General features: G+C 61.5%; 1 protein-coding gene across 1 annotated transcript; it reads left to right on the plus strand.

Annotated features, from left to right (window-relative positions):
* Window position 1: 1 nt before the first annotated feature.
* On the plus strand, window positions 2-23,281 carry WNT9A (Wnt family member 9A; the record flags this gene model as incomplete). Its single annotated transcript, XM_046667825.1, has 4 exons — window positions 2-36; window positions 16,975-17,231; window positions 17,893-18,155; window positions 20,056-23,281. Coding segments are annotated over 4 exons (1,038 nt in total), but the record flags the coding sequence as incomplete, so codon positions are not given.
* Window positions 23,282-23,841: the final 560 nt, after the last annotated feature.

Raw genomic sequence — 23,841 nt, forward strand, 5'->3', positions numbered from 1 at the left:
ACTCGCCGCTCTGCGCCCCTCGGCCGCCTACTTCGGGTAGGTGCCTCGGCGACCCGGCGGGCGGACGGGCGGGGCCGGGCCGGGGCGGCGCGGGGGCGGGGGCGGGGGCGGCCCAGGTGCGCGGGCCCCGGTGCGCCGGCCCTGCTTGGCTAGGGCCGCCGCGTTGCCTGGAGCTGTTTGTTTGCGGCGCGCGCGTCGTTCGGTCGGCGAGTCGGTGTCCCTGCGGCGCGGCGCAGGGAGAGGGGCCGGCGTACCCGACGGGCTGGTGTGGGGCCGCGGTCCTCCATGGCCCCGGAGTCGTCGTCGCGGTGGCCGCGCCCGCAGCCTTGCGCGGGGCTCCCTGGAGCTCGGGGACCAAGCCCTGGTCCCAGCTCCCTTAGGCCTCCGAATTCTTGCCAAACGGCTGGAGCCTCCCCGGCTCTTGCCCACCCACTCCCTTGCAGTTTTCCCCTCCTTTCTCTCCTTGAGAAGTTAATTTAACAACAAAAAAATACGTACAAAATCCAGATGTTCCTTGCACTGAGGCCCAAAGGAAAAAAAAAATAACTTCAAGCTGGAGGAATTTATTTTTCTTGCGCTTTGCTTCTGACGCTCGCTCGGGTCCCGGCCCGCGGGAGCGCGTCAGCGGGACCCGGCTCAGTGCGCAGGGCACGGCTGGGCAGTGGCCGCCGCCTCCCGCCGTCTCGGGGGTAGCCGCCCGGGGCGTACTTCTTTGCCTCCGTAGTTTGCGTGGTTTCGGCGCGTCTCTCTCCGCCGTTCTGTCCTGCCCTTTCTCATCCCTCGCTCCCACATCTGGAATGTCCAGCCCAGCGACCTTTGGAGACCCTCGCTGCGCTCCGCAGATGGGCACATGAGGTCCAGGGTGGCACCGTGCGGGCAGCCCCCGGCTCTCTCGAGCCTCTGCGCCTCCCGCCCGGGCACCGTCCCTGGAGCCGCAGCCCGCCCTCCCGGCCCCTGTCCTGGGAGCCCTGCGGCCGCTCCTGGCCCCCGCCCTCTGCCCGTCACCTGTTCCCTCGCCCCTGGCCGGAGCGCCGGCGCGCGGCGGCCTGGCCGGCAGAGGGCCCCGTTGGTCCAGAAATGTGGCACCGCCAGGGCAGGGAGAGGCCGACTGGGCGAGGAGCCCTGCAGGTGTATCCTGTTCTCAAAGAAAATAAAATATTTTCGTGGGAAACTCTCCTTTTGTGTTTTTCTTTCCCCCTCGCTCCTTCTGCTCCTTTCTGCGGGGTTGTCTTCCAGGGTCAGCTCCGTGTCTCCGTCCCCCGGAGACCCCACCCCGCAGCCCTCTGCTGGCTGCGCTGTGGGTCCGGCCCTGCCTGGGGCCCGGGCTGTGCGGAGACTGGCACGCCCCTGCACGCCATCTGTACAGCCCTTGCCGCGCCCTCGCGGGCAGAGGGAGGGTCAGAGGACGGCCGTCTGGCCGCAGGTCCGCGGTGAGTCACGGCAGCCTGTCAGCCAGCTGTGCCTTCTCCTTGTCCAGGCCCCGCCGCGGGTCTGCTCCCGGGCCTGGGACACGCCCTGGGCTTGCCGGCGCTCCTCTCGTGCTGGCTTCGGGGACGATCAGATCCGTCAGGGGAGGTCGGGCCCCACTCCCAGGCAGCCCCTCCTTCTCCACCCTCTGCACCTCAGGAGGCCTTGAGCTGTGCTGTTCCCGTGTGTCCTTCGTGCCCTCTCAGAGCAGGAGTCCTGATGGGCCTGCAGCACCCAGCGAGGGCGTGGTTCCCCCGTGGCTCCTCCACCAACCCTCTTGGCTCTGCTTTCGGCCCCACAGGCCTCGTCAAGTGAGACTTCTTGAGTCCTGCCTGTGGGGAGCATAGGAGGCAGGCATGTGCCCTGGTGACAGCTGACTCTGCTGGGGGCACCGCCTTCCCTGCACCAGGCAAGACAGCCAGGACTCTGCTTGGTGTGTGGAGGTTCTGGAGGGGCAAGACCAGTGCCCCTGGACAGGCAGAGGAGGGAAGGGATGGCTTCTGGAGGGTGACGCCCAGCATGTGCCTCAGGATAGCCTCAGGCTGATTCCCGGGGTGGGGGCGGCCTGGGAGGAGCTGTTTGTGTGGAGGCCCGGCCTCTCTGGCCAGGCCCAGGTCTGGGGCCCTTGCCTCTGGTTCAGCAAAGGGGCAGGAGCTGGAGGGAGAGGGAGGAGGAGATGGTCCAAGGCAGGCTAGGCCGACGGGGAGGGCTGGAGCCCCGGGGCCTCTCAGTGCCCTGCAGTGGGGCTTCCCTCCAGCGTGCCTGCCTGGAGTGCAGAGGGAGCTGGAGGAAGGAGCTGGGATCCAGGCCTCATCTCCCTTCCCCCTCTCGAAAGCTCTGCCTGGCACGAGGCTCAGAGGCAGGGCAGCTCCAGTTACAGCCCAGAAACCCAGAGAGTCTGGCCTGGGGGAGGGTCACGTGGGCCGCGAGCCCTCCCTGCCCCCTCCCCGAGGCTGCAACCCAACCCGCCCTGCGGCTCCTACTGCCCTCCTGTGGGCCAGGCCGCCAGGCAAGACCCTCCAGGCCACCCGCCTGCCGGGGTGGGCTCTCCTCCCTTCCTCCCTGGCATGGCCCTGCTGCCGGCGGCATGATTAGCAGGTGGCGTTTCCATCTGGTTCTCCCCGGGCCGCAGGGATGTCCGTGCTGCGGGGGCCTAGACGGCTTGGCCCAGTGCCCTCTTGCAAAGAGGGGTAGCCTGGCTCCGTGCAGGAAGGGGCCAGCCCCAGGTCTCTTGGAGAGTTTGGGATACAGACTTGGACACCCCCTGTGGTGGACTTGGGTGGGCTGCCCTGGGTGGGGAGGGCTAGCAGCACCCGGCCCCTCTCCTGGTGGTGGTCTCAGGTGAGAAGATGGAGCTGAAGGGCGGGTCAAGTGTACTGACACCTGCTCAGGGAGGGACCCCCAAACCTTGGGGCCACCCACCCTGTGCTCCCTCCAGCATGGAGCCAGGTGTGGGCCGGGGCTTGTTGGCATCCGTGTCTGGCAGAGCGGGGTCTGGGCTCCCCGGCACCTTGTTGCCCTGTCCTGGAGATCCCATGCGTGCCCTGAGCTGGTCCCCAGGGGAGGTCCCTGTGAGTGGAGGCCTGAGGTTTCCAACGTGGTTAATCTTAAAAGGAAGTTGGAGGGGTGTTGTGAGCCGTGAACCTTTTTCACGATGTCAGCCTCAGCTCCCCACGTTCTGCAGGAAACGTTTGTTGGCTGGCTTGGGGGAGGTCTGCAGGCTGGTCCCGCCTCTCCAGCCAGGCAGCCTGGAGGTCTGCACCGGGAAGGCAGCACCAGGAGTGGCACCCCAGTGCTCCCGAACCATGCTGGTCGTTGAGCTGCCCAGAGCTGGTCTGGAAGGCAGCTGAGGGGCTCTGGACGACTGTGAACGGGGCCACTGGGTATTAGGGGCGAGGTTCTTTTCGTTATTAAAACCTGACACGCATCCTGTAGGTTCACCCTGTTAAACCTGCAGTTCAATGGTTTTTAGTACATCCGCGATGCTGTGCAGCCAGCTTCGTTACCTAGCTCCGGAACGTTTTCATCACCCCAGTCTGGGCCCCCTCCCCCTGCCCCTGGCAACCACGAATCCACCTTCTGTCTCTGTGGATTTGCCTGTTCTGGACATTTTATACAAACGGAATTGTGTGATACGTGGCCTCTTGTGTCTGGCTTGTCTCGCTGAGTGTGGGGTTTTCAGGCTTTCTCTGCGCTGCAGCGTGAATCTGTGCCTCGTGCCCTTTTGTGACTGAATAACATTCAATTGGATGAACATCCAACAGATTTTTTCATCCCGTCATCTGTTGATGGACATTTGGGTTGTTTCTGCCTTTTGGCTGTTGTGAACGATGCTGCTGTGAGCATTGGTGTATGAGATTTTTGTGGATGTATGTTTTCAGTTCTTTTGGGTTTACTCCAGATGTAGAGTTGGTGGGTCGTATGGTAACTCTGTGTTTAGCTTTCTGAGGAACCACCAAACTGTTTCCCATAGCAGCTGCACCGTTTTGCATTCCCACCAGCAATGCACAAGGGTTCTAATTTCTCCGTTCTCGCCAAGGCTTATTATTTTGTTTTTTTAAATTAAATTTTTTTATTCTAGGCATCCTGGTGGATTTGAGGTGGTGTCCTGTGGTTTTAATTTGCGTTTCCATGGTGACTAGTGATGTTGGGCACCTTTACATGGGCTTGAGGGCCATGTGTAGATCTTCTCTGGAAACACATCTGTTTGGTTCCTTTGCCCAATTTTTGGCTGAGTTGTTTATCTTTTTGTTGTTGAGTTGTCAGAGCTCTTTATATATTCTGGATCTATTTTTGGACCTAGGAGAACCTGGTTTCTTGGTCCTTGGGCCGGCATGCTGTCTCCCCCTGAGTGTTGAGGCTGTACTCATGGGTCTTCACAGTGTGTCCTCCTCCTGCGTGGCCCTAGACCTCCTGTGTGGGGAGCCAGGGTGCAGGTGGCCACCCACGTACCACAGCTGGGTTTGGGGCCTGGTGGGGACTCTGGGATGTGCAGGGAGCACCCCAGCCCGGCCCTCAGGTGTGTTCTGGAGGGGCTGCTGTCCTGGGGCTGTGTGTGTGGGCTCCAGGAGGCCACCCCTTGGCTTCTCTGTGTGCTCAGCCTGGGGCCTAGCTGGGGAGCCCGTGTGGCCACGCCCACTGGCTGCTTCAGGTAGTGGTGCCTACCTGGTCTCTGGAGGAAGGAGGAGGAGAAGGGAAGGGCCCAGGGCAGGAGGAGTGAACCTCATAGTATAATGACGAGGCTGCGTGGTGGGCCTGTGAGTGGCGAGGGGTCAGACAGTGCTGCCGAGAAAATGGGACCACCCTGCCAGGACACAGGGCACTGTGTGTGGGCCAGGGGCTGGGTTCACCAGTAGCAGAGCTCAGCCTTTCTCCACAAGACGGTGGAGACCAGAGCTGGCAGGCTGGGGAGGGGCCGGTGGAGAGGGAGGAGTCCTGGGTGCTTCTCGGCCGAGGCCCGAATGGTGGTGCAGGGAGCCGAGTGGGCAGGAGTGTGAGGATCAGGTCCTGGGTGATTCTTTGCTGAGGCCGGTGTGGTGGTGCTGGGAGTGGAGCAGGCAGGAGTGTGAGGAGTCAGGTCCTGGGTGACTCTTGGCTGAGGCCCAGGGGGTGGTGCTGGGAGCTGAGCGGGCAGGAGTGTGAGGAGTCAGGTGGGTTTGGGTGACAGCCAGGGCAGGCGCTGTCCTCGGGGCTATTTCAGGACAGATGGGCCCAGAGCAGCCAGGGAGCCCAGGAATCCCTGAGTTTGGGGAGGCCACGGAGAGCAGAGAGCATTCCTGAGGGTCAGGAGAGGCTGGGCCTGCACCAGGAGCAGAGGGGAGGGAGGGCCCAGGCAAGGGGCCTCATCCACAGTGTCCAGAGTGGCCCAGGGGCCAGCAGGGAGACCCTCAAGGCCCCTTGGAAGTGGCCCTGTGAGTGAGATCTCAGAGCAGCGGGTGAGGGGGACACAGTAGGGGCAGTGGGCTTGGGGGCCCAGGGCAGGGGAGATGGTCAGGTCAGGGAGAGGATGGAGGGACCCACACTTCCTGCTTGCACAGGAGGAAGGGGCTTCCTGGACTCATGGCCCAGGACGGCCAAGGCCAGTAGAGGGACCAAGGTGTCCTGGCTCCCCAGCCCATGAGTCTGGGACTGGCATCGGGAGGCGTGGGGGGGCAGGGCATGCGAGTGAGGCTGAGGGGATCCTTGGGGGGCCAGCCACACACAGCATCTTTGGTCTCCAGAGTCCCTTCCGCCTCCCTCCCCTCCTCTAGCTAGTCTGCTCTGGGAGCCTTGGGTCCCCTCACCCCACTGCTTGCCCCTTGTCTCCTTCCACAGGCCCCTGGGGGGCTCTGCCCTGGCCCTCGAGTACAGAGACCAGATAGAGGCAGTCGCTGAGTGTTGGGCCGGGACTGGGCCTCTGGGTGGGGGTCTTGTGCACGCAGGAAGTGGAGTCCCGAGGTCTCGTGGTGGGGCTGGAGGTGAGGGGGAAGCCATGGCCACCTGGCCCCCCTCAGCTGTGTGAGCAGATGTCCTGCCACAGCCGGCAGCCGTCTGGACGGGGGACAGCTGCCCTAATCTCGTTCCGTCCTTGCTGCTGTGGCCCAGGACCAGGCTCCAGGGCCCACGCCCTAGCAGGACCCCGCCCGGGCTCCAGGACGGCCCAGCTGAGGGCACCCCCCCCCCCCCCCCCGCCCACCCCACGGGGCCTCCCAGCATCGAGGACAAAGGAGAAGTGTGTGGGTAGTTTTTCTCCTGGAGAAGAATGCACGCACACGGTTCCACGGTTCCACGGCCGAGGCCATGGGCCTGGGAGGAGCGATAAGCTGATAAGGGGCCTGGCTTGGCTTTCCTGCCTGCAGAAAAATGACACCTGTCAGCAGGGCCAGCACTCGGCCCCTTAATCCTGGCCTGGGGGGGCGCCCGCTCCCTTTGTGTATTGTTTTGGCGGTGGGGGTACCCTGAGGTGCCCACCCCAGCTCAGGGGGCTGTGGAAGGTTTGGGAGTAGGCACAGTGGTCTGGGACGCAGGGGCCTGGAAGCTGGTCTCTGCCAGGTGGGGAGCCGAGCTCCAGGATCTGCCTCAGATGTCACCTCCTCCACGAAGCCCAGCCACAGCCCAGCAGCCTTGCCGTTTACCTGTGGCTCAGCTCTGGGGATGCCAGCGGGGCCCTTGGGGTCTCCGTGCCACACTGGGCAGGGCTGGTGTGCCCAAGGCCTATGGGGATCTTCTCACCCGTCTGCTCCTGGCTCTGCAGCCAGGAGCCTCTGGTGTGGGGTCTGCGATGCCGTTCACCACGAGGGCCAGTCCCCTGCCTGCCTGCCCTGGCCCTGAGTTTCCCAGGATGCACCTGTGCACTGACAGTGGTGCCGTAGACTGCGGGCCTGGATGTCTGGACATCAGTGTTGCATGTGGTGTGGGCACTGTGCTGAGGACAGAGGGCTCCCTGAGCTCCTGGGGGGTTGTGAACCGAGGGCTCAGGGCTCTGCCGGGCGAAGGTGGGGAGGTGGGGACGGGTGGTCGGCTGTGCTGCAGGCCAGCTTTGAGGGGGCCCAGTGGCCTGGCCTGGGCAATGACCAGCCTGTTTCTGCAGGGGCTCATCCTTAAGGGATAGCCATGGGCAGGGCTGGGTGGCAGGTGGCTGTGCCGGGGCCTCCGCCGGAGGGCAGCCCCGGTCTGGGCAGCGCCGACCTGGGTGGCACGCTGGCCGCCCAGCTCCCTGACCTGTGGCCCGGCCCGCCGTCCTCCCCTGGTCCTCCCAGCGCGGTTCCTGGCTGGCCTGGCGCCTCTGGCCACAGGAGGAAACCCGGCCGCCCAGCTGGCAGGCCCTGCTTCTTGAGACCGGCAGCCGGACGAGGGAATGGAAAAAGGCAAGCCTCAAGCTGTGTTTGTTTTTCTTAGCGATACCTGAGGTAGACGCGGCCAGGGAAGTGGTCTGGCCCGCGAGGGGAGGCTGCCAGGGGCTCCCCGACCAGAGCACGTCAGAGCCGGCTCCCTCCCGGACAGATGGAGCCGCAGCGGCTGCCCAGGCCACCCCGGGATGGGGTATTGATGGGGTCGTCCCAGCGTACCCCGTCTGTGCCAGCACCAGGGCAGCCAGCTCCAAGGAGGAAGCCAGTCATCGAGGTGATGCTGGTGGTGGCTGAGGGGGGGTCCTCTGGCTCTCTCGCCCTGCGTCCTGCATGTTCCTCTGTGTGGCAGCCCTGTCTATGAGGCCCAGGGTGTGTGATGGGGGCACAGAGGCGGCCTGGTGGTTCTGGTTCCTGCACAGAGCCCCCGGTCCCTGTCTTCTCCCACAGCTTTCATTGAACCCTGGGGTCCTGTGCAGCCTCAGCCCCCTGCCTGGGGGCCCAGAGGCCTGCCACTCCCTGCCCTGGGCTCCAGCTCCTGCTCCAGAAAGGGGCAGTTGGCTGGCAGCCCTCAGGGCCTGGAGGTCCTACGGGTTCTGCTCGCTCCCAGCGCTGCTGAGAGTGGATGGGGCATTTCTCTTAGGCTTTTGGATACCTGGCCTGGCTGGCGGTGCTGTGGGCCTGCGTGTGGTGGGGTCTGCTCAGGCCCGCACCTGCCAGCTCACCTTGGCCAGGCCTGGGCTGGGCGCTCTGCTGGAACAGTCACTCTGCACGCCAACTGCCCCTGCATGGATGCGGCTGGTCAGTGACAGAGCTGGGGGCTGACTGAGGGTTCATGCCCTGGGATCTTGGGCCCCGCAGGGCAGGGAAGTCAGGGCCGGGCGGCTCTCTTGACTAATGGAGGTGCCATTGTGGACACAAGGACACTCAGCCCATCCCCCCAAGCCTGTCCGTGGTCCCCACCCCAGCGTGAGCAGCCCGTCCATGTGGGGCTGCCCCCCTGCCCTGCTTGTCTACGCCCTGCCTCCTCCTGCACGTCTCTGCACTGGGTGACCGTGCAGCCTGTGGGGAGCCCCAGGTGCGCCCACCCTTGCCTGCATGGTCCAAGTGCCCGGGAGGGAGGCCACAGGCCCCTGGAGGATGGAGAGTTAATCTCAGAACTGGTTCTCAGCACTGGAATTTGTTTTGAATTCGACTCACACAGAAATTAAATGCTGTCTGGTGGGGCTGAGGGTTCCTTGGCAGGCGCTGTGGCCTCTGGAGCTCTGGCCTCCTCCCTCCGTCCAGCCCGGGCTCTCGGCTCCCCATGCCTGGAGAGCTGGGTTTGTGGGCAGGGTGGCTGTTGGGGTGGCCGGGCCTGTTGGCGGGAGGAAGGGCCGTAGGAATCTGTCTGCGCCCCAGTGAGTGGAAGGAGCCAGGCTCTTGGGGGCCGGGTGGTACAGGCTGGGTTGGGGCATCCAAGGGCGAGAGGCTGAGGACAAGGACGTCTCCAAACCCGGCCTGGCTGCACCTGCACCTTCCCTCATCTGGTAGTGTCCATCCTGCCACCTGGCTGCCCTTTGGGCAGGTGAGAGAGTGTGTGACCGGCTGGGGTGCTCAGAGGGGCGGCCCAGTCCCCAAGCAGCCGGGAATGAGAGGCTCAGGCCTGGTCCTCAGAGGGGATGGGCATTCCCAGACTTGGTTCTCTCCGTCCTGAGTTCTTCCCTGCTCCCCTGGGGCTGGCGTGGGGTCTCTGCAGAGCTGCTGTAGGCCTGTCATGGGGCTGGGCTCTCAGCAGCGCGGGACCTAATCCAGGATGATCTTGTCTCAAGATCCGTACCTTAGTTACATCTGCAAAGATCCTGGTTCCAAATGAGCACATTCTCAGGTTCCAAGGGGGGTGTGAATTTTGGGGACCTTTATCCTCTGCTTCAGGTTATTCTAGCAGTTTCTCCGTTATGGTGACCGGCACATGGTCATAGATGGCTTGGCATGCATAGACCAGTCAACAGAGCATTCTATGCCGAATGAAACCATCCTCACTGGGCTTTCCAGAGGAAGACAAGCTGGGGACATCTGTGAGGAAGGAGAAGCCACAAAAACTGACCCAGCAAGTTTGGAAAAGCCAGTTAGAGCTGGGGGAAAAACATTTAAGTAATGGGCTGATTTGAAAGCAGATTAGAAACAGCTGAGGAGAATTAGCAACGTGGCTGGTGGGTCAGGAGAAATTACCCAGAGTGCAGCACGGGAAGGCGGACCCGGAAAACAGGACGGGAAACTGGGGACAGTGGGGGTCCCCCCCGCCCTGTGAGGGCCCTGAGGTCGAAGGGGGGCTGGGACGGTGTGACGTCTGCAGAGAATGGCCGAGAATTCTCTGAAACTGATTAGAGCAATCTAGAAGGCTCAGGAAACCTAGTGTCTTTCCAGGCAGAAAAAGTAAACATTGGAGCTGGAACGTAACAAGTTGGAACTGCAGACCCAAGACAAAGACATGTCAGAGAGGCTGGAGGAGACAAGACGCAGGTCAGCTCCCCAGGTCGTCGGGACCTCCACCTGCAGAGTGAGAGCAGAGCCAGAGGACCAGGGGACAAGCCATGCACGTGTGGTTCCACTCACGTGTGACAGATGATGACCACCAGCTGAGAATGCCACGCTCAGCGAAGGCTTCTCTAAAATGAGGTGAAATAAAGACATTTTCAGACAAACCAAGAGTTGCTCTGGAGGAAAGGTTGGTGTTGCAGCCCAGGCCTGGGTGACGGCCCCTCTGTGTTCCAGATGTGGAAGAATGAAGAGCAAGGTCGCTGAAGGAGTGGATAAGGGATCATGGAACAGCCTCCTGTTGGTCCTGAAGTAGAACTGAAACACAGTACCATGCGATCTGGGGAGTCACAGGCTTGTGCGCTCAGGCCTCTGTCACCCAGAAGGGACAGTGTTGACCAGTGTCGGACGTGGGTGAGTTACAGACTTACGCAGTTTTGAGGGTAACCAGGAAAATAATGGAACTGTAAAACTTCAAATTACCAAGGGGAAAATAGAATAACAAAATATAACCCAAAAGGAGGCAAGAAAGGAGAAAAAAGAGACACAGAAGAGGCATGGCCAGTAGAAAGGATGACCTGAGACCCCAGGACCCCAGCGGAGGAAACACCCCAGGCATAGGACTAAGGTGATTGGAATTGTGCTCGGGTCCCCAGTCTAGTTATAGACTCTGTGTGAGAGACACACAGAGAAGACAGAGAGAGAACACATCAACTCAGTGAGCCAAAAGACGGAGGGAAACGAGAGAGAAGAGAGCTACACTGTGACCCAGGCTCTGTATGGTGACAGTTGTAACCCAGGCTCTGTATAGTGACAGCTGTGACTCAGGCTCTGTATGGTGACCTGAGCTGTGGCCCAGGCTCTGCTTGCTGCCCTGACCTGTGACCCAGGCTCAGTTCCGTGCCCTGAGCTGTGACCCAAGCTCTGCTCAGCAACCTGAGGCTGCAGTTTTGGATAGACTGAAGTGGTGACAGTGGTAGCTTAAATGCATATTTTGGAAGGGGAGAGAAGCTCAGCAAGCGTCTGTCACAAAAGAGAAGAAAAGAACAGCAAGTTAACCCCCCAAAATGGAACAAATAAAGTAGAGATAGTGCAGAAATTAACGAAACAAAAAACATGTGCATTAGAGATGAGCAGATCCCTCTCTGGCAAAAAGATCTGGAAACATCCGAGGAGGCTGACCCTGTGAGGGGGCATCAGCACAGACTCTGCAAGGAAGTGAGCAGTTTCATGCAGCTAAGCCTGAAAACGCAATGAAATGGAGAAAACCAGAAAGGTAACAGAAACATAGCCGAGATGGAGAATTACTAACACTGTAGTTAAGTAAGGAGATCGGTCACTGGGGGTGTGACTGGTGTGGCCCCTGCAGAGAACAGTCTGACGGCTCCTCTCACAAATCAGCAGTTTCCTCTGTGGTGAGCTGTTGGATCTGTACCCAAGAGAAGTGCAGACGTTCCACACGTGTGTGCACACGTGGTCCTTGTGGCATCACACTCAGCAGTGAGAGTGAACAGCCCCGGCGCCCCTTGGCTGAGGAGTGTACAGAATATGGTCCATCCACGCAGCGGAATGTTACTTGGAAATAGAAAGGGATGAAGCGCTGACACACGCTACCTGGATGGGCCTTGAAGACGCTGTGCTCAGGCAGGGAAGCCAGCACAGAAGGCCACATGGTGTGTGATTCCACTCGTGCAAAATGTCATAGGACACAAATCCAGAGACAGTGGGTTTGTGGTGGCCAGGGGTTGGGGGAGGGCCTGGGGGATGACAGCTAAAGGGTACAAGTTTCTTTCTGAGGTGAAGTAAGTACCCTAAAATTGACAGTGGTGGAGTTAGCACATATCTGTGAATATACTACAGAACACTGAATGGTATGCTTTAAATGGGCGAATTGTGTGCTATGTGAATTATATCACAATAAAGCTGTTTTTTAAAAAAGAGAAAAAAGAAATTGGATCAGAAGTGAAATCTTTCCACCAAGAAAAGGTCAGGCTGCGTGGCTTCATGGCAAGTTCGACCAAACGGTTAAGGAGACAGGATTCTAATCTGGCCCAGCTCTTCCAGGAAAGTTTTAAAAAGAACGCTCGCTAAGGCACCGACACTCAGCAGGAAGAGCCCGGGCGGAGATGACAAACACAGATGCGAGAGGCCTGGAGACGACGGCGTCAAGTTACATCTCGGAGAACAGAGAACGGATCAGCCATCCCGGCCACTTGGGTTTATTCCAGGAGCACTTGATGTCTAAGGTTAGAAAATCAATCAGTGGAATCCTTTGCTTTTCGGATCAAAGGAAGAAATTACACATCAAAAGATGCAGGGACGACATTTGATAAAGTCCAACACCCACTTACGGTTTTCAAACACTCACAGCAAACTGACAGCAGAAGGGAACTCCTTTAAGTAGGTACAGGGTGTCCAGAAAAAGACATTGGAGCCTCGCGCTGCGTGGTGAAGTGGCGAGGCTGCCCTCTCGAGACCGGGAGTCGGTTGGGGCTGCCTGTGTCGCCTTGTCTGAGTCAGGAACCACCAGCTGTCACAGCCCGTCAAGTGAGGCGGGGCTCGGTCCTCGCAGGCAGAGGTCGGCTTCTGGCTCCACAGGCATGTGGGTCCCCGGCTCCCCGGGGCCAGGTCTGGGTGGCAGAGAGTGAGTGGGTGTGTGGAGGGGAGATGAGCAGGGAGGAAGGGCTGCCGCTTGCTGGCAGTGGTGCCCTGATTCTCTCCCTCACCGTGTGGCCACACCTGCCTGCAAGGGCACCCGGTGGCTCTGTGCCTGGAGGCGGGGCGGGAGGCTAGGCCCCGAGGTGGTTGGCAGATTCTTCAGGATCGTGCTGACGGCCCCTCTCTGGCATAGGAAGGCGGGAAGAACCGCATGGGAACGGAAAGGAGGAGAGCACACTGGCCTCTGCAGCCCGTGTGATTGTATGCAGAGCGTCTGAAAACCAGCAGAGATGAATCACCATGCACAGCAAGGTGACTGAATGCTGGATCCGGTAGGGCCTGCACTTTGGCGGGTCGGCAACAGGCAGAAGACGGGCTCTATAAGACATGGTCCTCTTGCACACCATCACTCCTGGGATCCAGGGCCAACTCCAGTGCAGGGCAGACCTCGGGTGGGAACCTCTGAGGGTTCAAGAGGGCAGGAAGGAATCCTGAGTAAATGGAGAGAGACGCCCCCTCACCGATTTGGAGACTCGATATGGCACCACCCCAGCAAACCCCCCCAATGTGTGCACGTGTGGACAAGTGGGTTCTAAAACGCCCGTGCAAGTGAAGACCCCACAGTGCCTGTGGGACCTGCTGGAGGGCTCCTGGGGCAGTCCCCGTGAAGCCCTGACCACCAGCCCAGGGGAGCCCTCGAATGTGGCACACTCTGCTGCTGCAGGGCATCGAGGAGACAGGACCCGCAGGATCCTCTGGGAGGGACGCTGGCCCCAACCTCGGTGGCAGACACGGTGCCCATGGACAGGGAGCTGGAGGCACACAGTGAGACGGGGAGCTTCTGCAGGACATTAGGGCGGTTCGTGCATTCAGGGGTGGGAGGTGGGAGCTCCCGGGCCCCAGGCAGCTTCTTGAGTGAGAGCTGCACTCCACAGGCAAGCTGCCCACTTCTCCACACACATCGCATCTTCTAAAGATACGTGAGTCTTGCAAAGTACCAATGTTTAGACCCCGTTGTCATTATTTCTTCCCGGGAAGTGGGTCCAGTGCTGGGAGAGGCCAGCCAGATGGGGCGCGGCTCGGGGCCTCCTGCCTGCCCCCCGAGGGGCTGCTGCCTGTGGGCGGCCTGCCCCAGTTCCCCTCCTTCAAGGGCCGCCTGGCAGGCCATGCACCCGTCCATGTGCCGCCCCAGGCACATGTCCCCTGGGGGCGGCAGCTGCACTGAGCCCGGCGGCAGGTGCACTGGCCTGGGGTGGGCAGCTGGGAGGGCCTGTGCTGTGCCAGGCATCCTGGGGCACTTTCTGAGCCAGAGGGCGCAGCCCCCAGACAAGGCCGTGTGGGCCGAAGCTGGCCTCCCCTGGCTGGTGCAGGGCTGAGGCCCCCTGCTGTGCAGGCCATTGTCGTTTTGAATGGGCCACAGGGAGGGGAGTGTATTTCCTCTGCCCCAGGTCCCCTGTGCACCCCCAGATGCGCACATGGGTGCTCTGCAGAGTGGGGGCTGTGCTGGTGTACTAAGCACACGCGGCCTAGGGGCCGGTGGGCTGTAGCTCTTCTGACACCTGCAGATGCCCCGTGGGATGGATTCTCGCTCGCCCAGCCCATCTCCAGTCTTTGTACAACAGATGGCGCTCCCAGCATTCCTGTCGGGCAATTGAGTGACGTCTGTCCAGTTTCAGATAATGTGTCTGCAGCCTGCATCACCAGGAGGGCAATTGGCGGGAGGATGTTCATAGAACGTTGGTGTAGCATTCCAGCCAAGGAGGAACATCTCTTTCCTCATGTCTTTGACGACGACCTTATCAGACACTGGTTTGTGCTCATCTGATGAGTGGAAAGTAACAGCAGTGTGGTTGTATTTTGCTCCACATGGAGTGAAGCCTCTTACACATTTTAAGAGCCAGCTGTTTCCTTCCCTTGAACCGTGTGTTCACATTCTCTCGCATTCGATTCCTCCTGTTGCTGACGCGCAGGAAGAGATGTGCTGGCCACGCGTCCACCATGCCCACATGCACACGTTGGGGAGGTTGGCCCCTGGCCTGGGAGCCGAGCTGCAGCCTTTCCTCCAGTTCTTGTCACTGGTCTTTTGACTTGGCGCTCTGTTTTTGCTGTGAGACAGTCTTGCACTTTGTCACGATGGTTACTTTTTCCAGGCCTGGACTCAGTCGCGCTGAGAAACTGCCTTCCTGATTCTGAGTGTTATGGACCTCGCGTCTTTCCTCCGGCTCTTCCTTGGGCTCCTGTGTTGGGGTTTCTGTCCTGGGAGCCCCCGCTGGCTCTGCCCTGCTCCCCGTACCCCTGCTGCTTCTTCGCCACCTGGCACCTCGTGAGGGTCCGTTCTCTGTTGCTGCACCGCAGGCTATGAGCCCCAGGCTGGTTGTGTGCTGAGCCCACCCTGACAGTTGAGTGGGTTTGGGCAGGGCCAGCTGGGCATTGGTGTCAGACAGGAGGGGAGCGGCTGCCTCGGGTGAGGGGGGCCAGGGGGTGGCTGCAGCAGGGTTCCAGCCTCATGCCACCTGGAGGAGGTCAGGGGCTCTGCCCTCAGCCCCCATGTGCAGTGCGGACGCAGGAGACCCCACACCTCCAGATGGGCTGAGAGGCAGTCTCACCTGCCATCCAGCCCCCTCATCGTCACACCCGCAGTTGCCCTTTCCAGGCGCCCCCAGGATGGCCTCACCTATGGGGTCCTCTTGGACGCAGCAGTGTTGGCACCAGCTGGAGCTCAGTTGATTTTGGGAAATTCTGCCTGGGGGACATGCAGGTGGAAGGCTGCGGGGCTTCCACCGTGTGGCACCGTGTTCTGGACACAGCTGTGACATTCCTGTCTGGGGACCAGCGAAGCTGCCTTTGTGTGGGGAGTGTGGCTCTTCTGGTCTCTGGCACGGGGTCCTGGGCCCCTGCCTGTGTCCTACCCAGCCCAGCAGCTGTCCTCGGGCAGAGGCCTGGGGGTCCACAAAGCCCCTGGTGTCAGCCCTGCCGCCTCCCTCACCCCACTGCCCGCGGGCAGAACCCCAGCGCCATGCACACAGGCGCCTTCTCCCCAAGGCCATGCTGCCTCTCCATCTGCACCGCTTCGCAGCCACGAGGGGTGTGGCCTGTGCCTCAGGGACCTCTGGGGCTTCTCCAGCTCCAGTGCTCATGTTGGCCTCCCACAGTGCATTGGGGCCCTCCTGGCTCAGGGAGAGGAGAACCGGCCCTGTGGTGCCCTCTGCTCGGGCTCAAGCTGCCAGGGACACTATGTGGGTGCTGCCCTCACTCCCCCACAGCTCTCTGCTCAACCCTGAGGGCTCACTGATGCTGCGCTGGCTCTGAGCCCCCCAGGAGGAGCTCCTCACCCTGCCTCTGAGTGTGGAGGGGTGGGAGGGGATGTTCTTTCTGCTCTGCACCCCCAGACTCGGCCCACCTACCCTGGTGTCCCTGCGGCCTCCTTGCCCAGCTCCTGCCTGGGCCTCCTGTGAGCCTGGTCCCAAGCCTCAGTGCCCTGGCCTCCTGACCTTGGGGAGCTGACCAGAGAGGGTGGGGCAGGGCAGCTCCTTTGGGGGCCAGGGTCTGGGGCCTCAGGGCAGGTGACGGCCCTGCATAGCCCCCCCCCCCCCCCCCCCTCCCGAGTAGAGGCAACGATGCCCCTCCCCCCCATGGGCAGGGTACAGGAAGGGGGAGGGGCTTCAAAAGCTGGTACCCCAGGTTGTTCCCCGAGGAACCTGAACCTGCAGTGTCACTGCTGGGATCTGCTGGAGGGTGGAGTCCTAGGGGGCCCCACCCACATCCCTTCTCTGCAGAAGCTGCTGCTCTGGCGTCAGCCTGTGGCCGCCATGTGCCCCCAGGGCTTTCAAGGAGCAGCAGGAGGGGCCGGGACGTGGTGGGGCTCCAGTGTCTGGACGCCTGGCACCCCTAGTTCCCGTGGGCCAGCTGGGGTGAGGGTGGGGGCTTGTTTCCTGTGTGCTCCTGTGGGGGCTGTGAGCTCTGCTATGTGCAGGTGGGCTGAGGGTCTGGGCTGGATGTGCCTGGGGTCCCAGGGGCAGTGGGAGGCTGGTGGGTCTGAGCAGCGGGCAGGGCTGGCTCTGCAGGGTAAGCAAGTACAGGGGTGGGTGGGCCAGGGTGTGCTGGGTGTGCATCCTGTATGCCCTCAGACTACGCCCTGGCCAGGTCATCCTCCCAGGTGTGTGGGGGTCTCTAGTATCTGTTCCTTCCCTGTCATTGGTCAGGGACATCAAGGCTGAATCCCATGGGCTGTGACCTCCTGAAGGGAGTTCTTGGGGAGGGGCCAGTAGCCATAGGGGTGCCTGAGACCGTGCTCACTCTACAGCTGGTGTGAGGGCGGTGGCCTGAAGGGGGCCGAGCAGGATGCACAAGCAGTAGGCAGGGCAGGGTATTGGCTAGCAAGGTGGAGTAGGGGAGAGCAGGTACAGGGAGGAAGCCTGGTGTGCAAGGGCCCCAGGCCAGGCTGGTTCTTCTGCAGCCCCCATGGGGGCCTCTGGGGCGGTGCTCACCCTGGCTTCTCTGTGCCCAGGCTGACGGGCAGCGAGCCCCTGACCATCCTCCCGCTGACCCTGGAGCCAGAGGCCGCCGCCCACGCACACTACAAGGCCTGCGACCGGCTGAAGCTGGAGCGGAAGCAGCGGCGCATGTGCCGGCGGGACCCGGGTGTGGCCGAGACGCTGGTGGAGGCGGTCAGCATGAGCGCGCTTGAGTGCCAGTACCAGTTCCGGTTCGAGCGCTGGAACTGCACCTTGGAGGGCCGCTACCGGGCCAGCCTGCTCAAGCGCGGTGAGTGCGCGAGGCGTGCAGAAGGGGCAGCACCCTGGGCCTGGTCCCCTCCGCTGGGTCCGTGGGTGGGGCCGGCTGCCCTCCTGCCCGCCCACCTCTCACGCACGGCCGAACGGTGGCTGGCGGCGCAGGGCATTCTGGAAGCGTTGGCAGGGTCCGAGGCAGCGCTGATGGTTCTGGCCGCCTGCTGTGGGCCAGGGGCCAGCGCCTGGGCGTGAGAGGCAGGGGTCTAGCTGGCCCCCCGCCCCAGTACCAAGCCTCCGCCCCCAGGTCTCCTTCCGCAGGAAGGTGCTGCTTGGGACTCTGAGCGCCTCCACGGCCTTGTTTAAAATCTGGGGGCCTGAGGCCCAGGGCAGGGCAGGGTGGACCCCGGCCAGTCCGGGAGGTCGGAGACCTGGATGGATGGGTCTCCGTTTGCTGGGCAGAGCTGCGGCCACGGTGCTCGCGATTGTCTCCGGCCCGACCAGCCCTGTGCCTGCACATCCGCCGCCCTCCCTGGGTGTCCACACGGCCAGGCAGGGGTCCCCTCCCGAGTCGGACACTAGGAAGGATCCTTCCCGACTCTGCTCCGCTGGGCTGTGTGCTTGCGCTGGCCGTGGTTCGGCTGCCCCAGAGTGAAGTGGGACCGCGGCGTGCGCTGACTGGCCACTGCCTCCCGCAGGCTTCAAGGAGACTGCCTTCCTCTATGCCATCTCCTCGGCCGGCCTGACGCATGCGCTGGCCAAGGCCTGCAGCGCTGGCCGCATGGAGCGCTGCACGTGCGACGAGGCCCCGGACCTGGAGAACCGCGAGGCCTGGCAGTGGGGTGGCTGCGGGGACAACCTCAAGTACAGCAGCAAGTTCGTCAAGGAGTTTCTGGGCCGGAGGTCGAGCAAGGACTTGCGGGCGCGTGTGGACTTCCACAACAACCTCGTGGGTGTGAAGGCAAGCTGGGTGGGGGCACGAGGGCGGGGACAAGGGGCGGGGCAAGGCGGGGTGCAGTGGGGAGGGAAGGTGTGTGGGGGGCAGGCGGCTGGGTGCAGAGAGCACTGCGGGGCTGGGGTGCCTCTACTCCAAGGGGGTGGTGCCAGCCGGGTCCTGAGTCTTCCTGCCTGTGAGGTTCCTAACCTGCCAGACAGGTGGGGATCCTACTTGTCCCGGAGGGTGCCGAGGCGTCCCGTGCAGAAGTGTGGGGGAGGGGCCGTTAGGAGGTCTCCCAGCTGTTGGACCAGGAGGTTGGGGGACTGGACCCTGCCTGCCAGGGCCAAGGGGCAGGAGGTCTGGTCCCCAGGACCCTAGGTGGATGGCAGCACAGGGAGCATGTGGGTCAGGGGTTCTGGGGTGCAGCTGGCCCAAGTCGGGGGTGGGGAGTGCTTCTGTCTCAGAGGCCCTGGCTGCGGCCAGGCCAGCGCTCTGTTCTCAGGGAGCTCAACTCAGAAGTCTCAGGGGAAGAGGGACGTCTTGGCTCTCTATCTGGGGCTGCTGGCCACAGGCGTGGCTGGGCTTGGGGGCGCCTGGCTCCTGGCCACTCCCTGCAGCCCCTGGGCTCCCAGCCCACATGTTACCTTTCCTGTGGATGGAGCTTCCCAGCTCAACCAGACACCCCCCAGGGTTCAGCCTGGCCGGGATGTCAGGGGCCACCGGGGCTCCGGGGAGGTGGAGCCCAGCCTTTGGGTGCGGGGCGGTTGGCGAGGTAATTAGATTCAGCCTGGCTCTGAGTCCTCGTTATTGAGGAGCGAGTTCTGAGTCCTGTGCTTATTAAAGAGTCAATTTCCTCCTTTTTCGACTGGGCTCTGGCTCGTCTCTGTCTCAGGAGGGGGGTGTGGGTGGATTAAATCCCGGAGGCGAGGCTGGCTCTTTCCTGTGCCTCACCCTTTTGTAAGCTATTGATGAAAAGTCAGAACATGAAAAGTGCTCCATTAGCTGTGTTGGGCCTGGGTAAGCAGCGTTTTAATTAAATTTGTCCGGGCTTCTCAGCAGAGTGTCATTAAATGTGATTCTTCTGTTGCTTGGCTGGAGGACGGGGCTGGGTTTCTTAATCCTCTTTGAGCCGGCCCTCCCTGGGGGTGGTGTGGGACCTCAGCCTGGGGCTCCCCCCATTCCCCCGCTGTCCCTCCAGGGGCCCAGTGCGGGCCATCGGACAGGAGGCCCCTGGGGCAGCTGGCCTGACTCCATGGCTTTGCAGGGACCCCAAGTCCTGGGAGGGGAAGGACCTGGCCTGGGACTCAGGCAGATCCAGATCCAGAGTGAGGCTGGTGCTTCCCTCTGGGGCGGTGCTGGGGACTCTCCCTCCTTCCAAGTTACTGTCACGGTCGGGTGCTGGGTGGCACCTGCATCCGCAGTACACCTGGTCCCGATGCGCAGGCAGAGATGTGGTCAGCTCAGACGCACACTCTGTTGGCAGTGGCCAGTCCTGTCCACTAGGTGAGCTGACCTGCTTGTCCTCAGCTCTCCTGGGGGCAAACTGCTGAGACCAGACTTGGAGCTCCCAGTGGGTTACTGATGGCGGGCTAGGGGGTTGGCGTGTGAGCACTTGCAGAGAGCAGCCTCGGACGCAGGAATGGGAAGGGAGGGTCTCAATGAGGTGGAGGCCACCTTGGAGGGATGGGGGGGGCCACTCTGGAGGCATGTGCTGGCCGTGGGGCTTCTGTCTGGGCATCCATGGCTTGGAGAGGGAGGGGCCGTGCACGAGTCTGGGAGCCTGGGCAGTGGGTGATGATGCTCTGGGCTGGGCCTGGGCCTGGGGCTGTGGGGTCTGGCCCTGAGGTGGGTGGCTTACCAGCCCCTCCGGTGGTATTGCGGGGGCTGCTCTGTCCCTTGTGCCCACCTCCCTCCCTCCCACCAGGTGATCAAGGCCGGAGTGGAGACCACGTGCAAGTGCCACGGCGTGTCGGGCTCCTGCACCGTGAGGACGTGCTGGCGGCAGCTGGCGCCCTTCCATGAGGTGGGCAAGCGCCTGAAGCACAAGTATGAGACCGCCCTCAAGGTGGGCAGCACCACCAATGAGGCCACGGGCGAGGCAGGCGCCATCTCCCCGCCGCGGGGCCGGGCCCCAGGGACAGGTGGTGGTGACCCCCTGCCCCGCACACCAGAGCTTGTGCACCTGGACGACTCGCCCAGCTTCTGCCTGGCTGGCCGCTTCTCCCCGGGCACCGCTGGCCGCAGGTGCCACCGAGAGAAGAACTGTGAGAGCATCTGCTGTGGTCGTGGCCACAACACGCAGAGCAGAGTGGTGACACGGCCCTGCCAGTGCCAGGTGCGCTGGTGCTGCTACGTGGAGTGCAGGCAGTGCACGCAGCGGGAGGAGGTCTACACCTGCAAGGGCTGAACCCGGGCCGGCCCGGCTGCTGTGGCGGTGCAGGCAGTGCACGCAGCGGGAGGAGGTCTACACCTGCAAGGGCTGAACCCGGGCCGGCCCGGCTGCTGTGGTGGTACAGGCAGTGCACGCAGTGGGAAGAGGTCTACACCTGCAAGGGCTGAGCCTGGGCCGGCCCGGCTGCTGTGGTGGTGCAGGCAGTGCATGCAGCAGGAGGAGGTCTGCACCTGCAAGGGCTGAGCCCCTGGGCTGGGTGCCCACAGCACATTTGGGCGTGAGGCCGGGGCCGGAGCCCAGGGGTCAGCTGGGTTGGCCGTCTCTGCCCCTTTGTGTCTTCCTTCAAGGGCCCTGTCTCACGCTTGCATCCCCTCTGCTCAGCCCTGACCCCGAACCCGAACCTGACCCGAGGGTGCTGCACCCATGCTTTCCAAGCTGTGTCTGCCCCTCAGTTGCCAGTTCCCAGGGGCCAATCCCCTCTCTGCTCTGGGCTCCCATGAGGAGTCGGCTGCACCTTCCTGACCACACAGGGCCTCTCTGCGGCCACCTGGCTGTCCGGCACCAGCACTGGCTTAGAGAGTCAAACCACTAGGAGAGAGATGGCCGCCTCCCCCGTGCCGGCACACTGCCGTCCCCGACATCGAGCACTTCTCTTTGGAGTGATATCAGTGACCTTTAAGTTATTTTTATTTAACTAATATATAATTATTATTTTCTCCTTTCTGGCAGTCTCCCAGGCTGCAGCTCTTCCCTCTTGGCCAAGCCTGGTCTGGAGTACCCTGCCCCCCCCCCCCCCCCCACCTCTTGCCTGATCTGCTTTGTTCTTTGAAACCACTAAATTGAGAAAGATGTCACTGTTGTTTGTGAAGAAGTAAAACGAGCTCAGTCTGGCCACTGCCTTCAGGGCTTTTGGAAGCCAGGTCCCATGGTCCCCCCACTGCCCCCAGTGAGGCGGGAGATGGGGGGGGGGCGCAGGCGGGCCCTGCTGTGCACCCTGTGGGTGCAGGATCTTGCACTCTGGGCTTTGAAATGCAGATTCTGGGGCCAAGTTTGGCCTGCTCTACCCCCAAGGGTGGGCATGGGCAGAGGGGCAGGGTCAGACCCTTGGGGGGTTCATTTCACCAGGAAGGCACAGCTTGCCCTGTCACTGCCGGGGAGGCAGGGTGGGGACAGGCATGAGTAGAGAGGTATGGTCTGGGATATGGTGAACAGAAGCTGTTCCCCGGGACATGCTTTTGTCTTTTCAGGGAGGGGAGAAGGATGGCCTGACCTGGTTTGAGTGTGTGTGTGCATACATGTGTCTGAGCTCATGAATGTGCATGTGTGCATGTAAGCACATTTGGTGTGCATGCGTGCATGAGTGTGTGTGTGTGGTATCTGTGCATGAGCATGTGTGATTGTGTGTGCCTGAGTGCGACCACATGCACATGTTTGTGCATGAGAGTGCATGTGCATACAGGGGTATTTGCGTGTGCATGAACATGTGCATGTGTGGTATGTGCTCTGTGCATGAGCATGTGTGTGTGCATGTGTGTGAGCATGTCTGTGTGTGTGCGTGGTGTGTGTGCCTGTGTGCACTATGTTGGCATGGTCAGGGGTTAGCCTCCGCCCTCTACCCTTCCTCCCTCCGATGGGTCCCTCTTTCCCACCTCGGCATGAATGGCAGCTTTGGCTCCTGGAGCCTCCAGCCCTGGGCCCCTCCTGCTGGCTCAGTGGCTGTGCTGCGAGGCTGCGGGCCAGGGTTTGGGTCAGTGCAGAGCTGGGCGGCGGCATGGACGTGGGAACTACTGAGCGAGGGGGTTCCTTGGAGTCTGGGGGGCTCCAGGAACCCCAGGGGACTGTGTTTTTTAAAGAAAACCTATTTATGTTGATATGGGTCTCTTTGTCCCTGTTTCATAGTGTAAATAGTAGTTATTCTCCTGTGGTCCAGAGAAAATCCCCGTGAATAACTGTGTGCAGACGGGGTCATGCGGAGGTCCATCCACCAGAAGGGAGAGAGGGTGGGCTCCCTCGTGGTGAGTGATGTGGGTCTGTGCCTCCATCTCCTACAGGCCTGGCTGGAGACAGCTTGGGGTACTAGGGTGCATCCTGATTGTCCCCAAGTGTCCCCACCTGCTGGGGCCCAAGCGGGCAGAGCTGCCATGCTCCAGGATGAGACTGTGGCCAGTCACTGCTGGGTCAGGAAAGGTGGAAAGTCAGAGGAAGGCTATTTTTTTTAATCAAATACCACATTTAGTTCTATGTCATAAATATTAAGAAAAGTATTTTTTTAAACAAGGCAGACTGAAAACGTCTGCTGGCTGGTTTATGTATAAATAAATATATATCAGAATGTTTTGCTAAGTGAAGCGCAGCTCCCGCCAATGGAGCCTTGTGTTAATGTGCTCCTCTTCCGTGTGGCAGAGAATCTGTAGAAGAAAACGCGTCCTGTGGTGGGCTCAGCCTGTCGGGGGCTGCGGGGGCGGGAGCCACGCTGAGGGCCAGGCAGGTCCGGCCCCCTGCTCCCCGCCGGTCCAGTCACGGGACACGTGGGCTTTGGACTTGGTGACACCTGGTCCGAGGGGCGGGAGGAGAAGGGCATTCACACCCGGGAACTCGGCTCTGTGTCAGAGTCTCGTGCGAGCCTGTCGATTTCTCTACCTCATCTGTACAGCGAGTAGGTGTGCACTCGAGTGACTTGGAGAATGTATTTATTTAACAGCTTGTATAACAGAACAGAAACAAGTGGAAACACTAAATAAATGTATTTTAAATTATAGCTCCATCTCACCTGCTTTCGGAGGGATTCTGGTGGCCCCGGGAGGAGGGCCTGGGGAGGTGGGGGAACAAACTGGTCTGTTGAAGGCCAGGCACAGCCCAGCCCATCTTGGAGGTTAACAGGTGGAGGGTCTGCAGCTCTGGTGGGCAGAGACTGAGGTTCCCGCATGCCAGGTGGCTCCATGGATCCCAAGGCTGGCACTGGGGCCCATGTGCCCAGCTCTGTCCAGCTGGCCTTTGTCCCAGCATACCTCACATGTGTCCTCAGGGAGGCTGTGAGAGCCTTGACACCCTCGTTAGTACCAGGAGTGCCTGTCCAGGCCTTGTTCTCCTCTCCCCTCCAGAGCAGGGGCTCTGTTTCCTGTATTAGCCTCCAGTTGCAGCCGAAACGACGACCACTCATGGGGGCATCCATGACAACGGCCACAGGGGGCTACAGCAACGGGAACGTGCTCTCTCCCAGATCCCTAGTCCAGAAGCCAGAGATCAAGGTGTCACCCGGCTGCACTCCACTGGTGGCTGTGTTGTCACTGGTCCCTGCCTCTGTTGTCACGCAGCCTC

This window comes from Equus quagga, chromosome 7 (genome assembly GCF_021613505.1).
Source record: "Equus quagga isolate Etosha38 chromosome 7, UCLA_HA_Equagga_1.0, whole genome shotgun sequence".
NCBI lineage: Eukaryota > Metazoa > Chordata > Mammalia > Perissodactyla > Equidae > Equus > Equus quagga.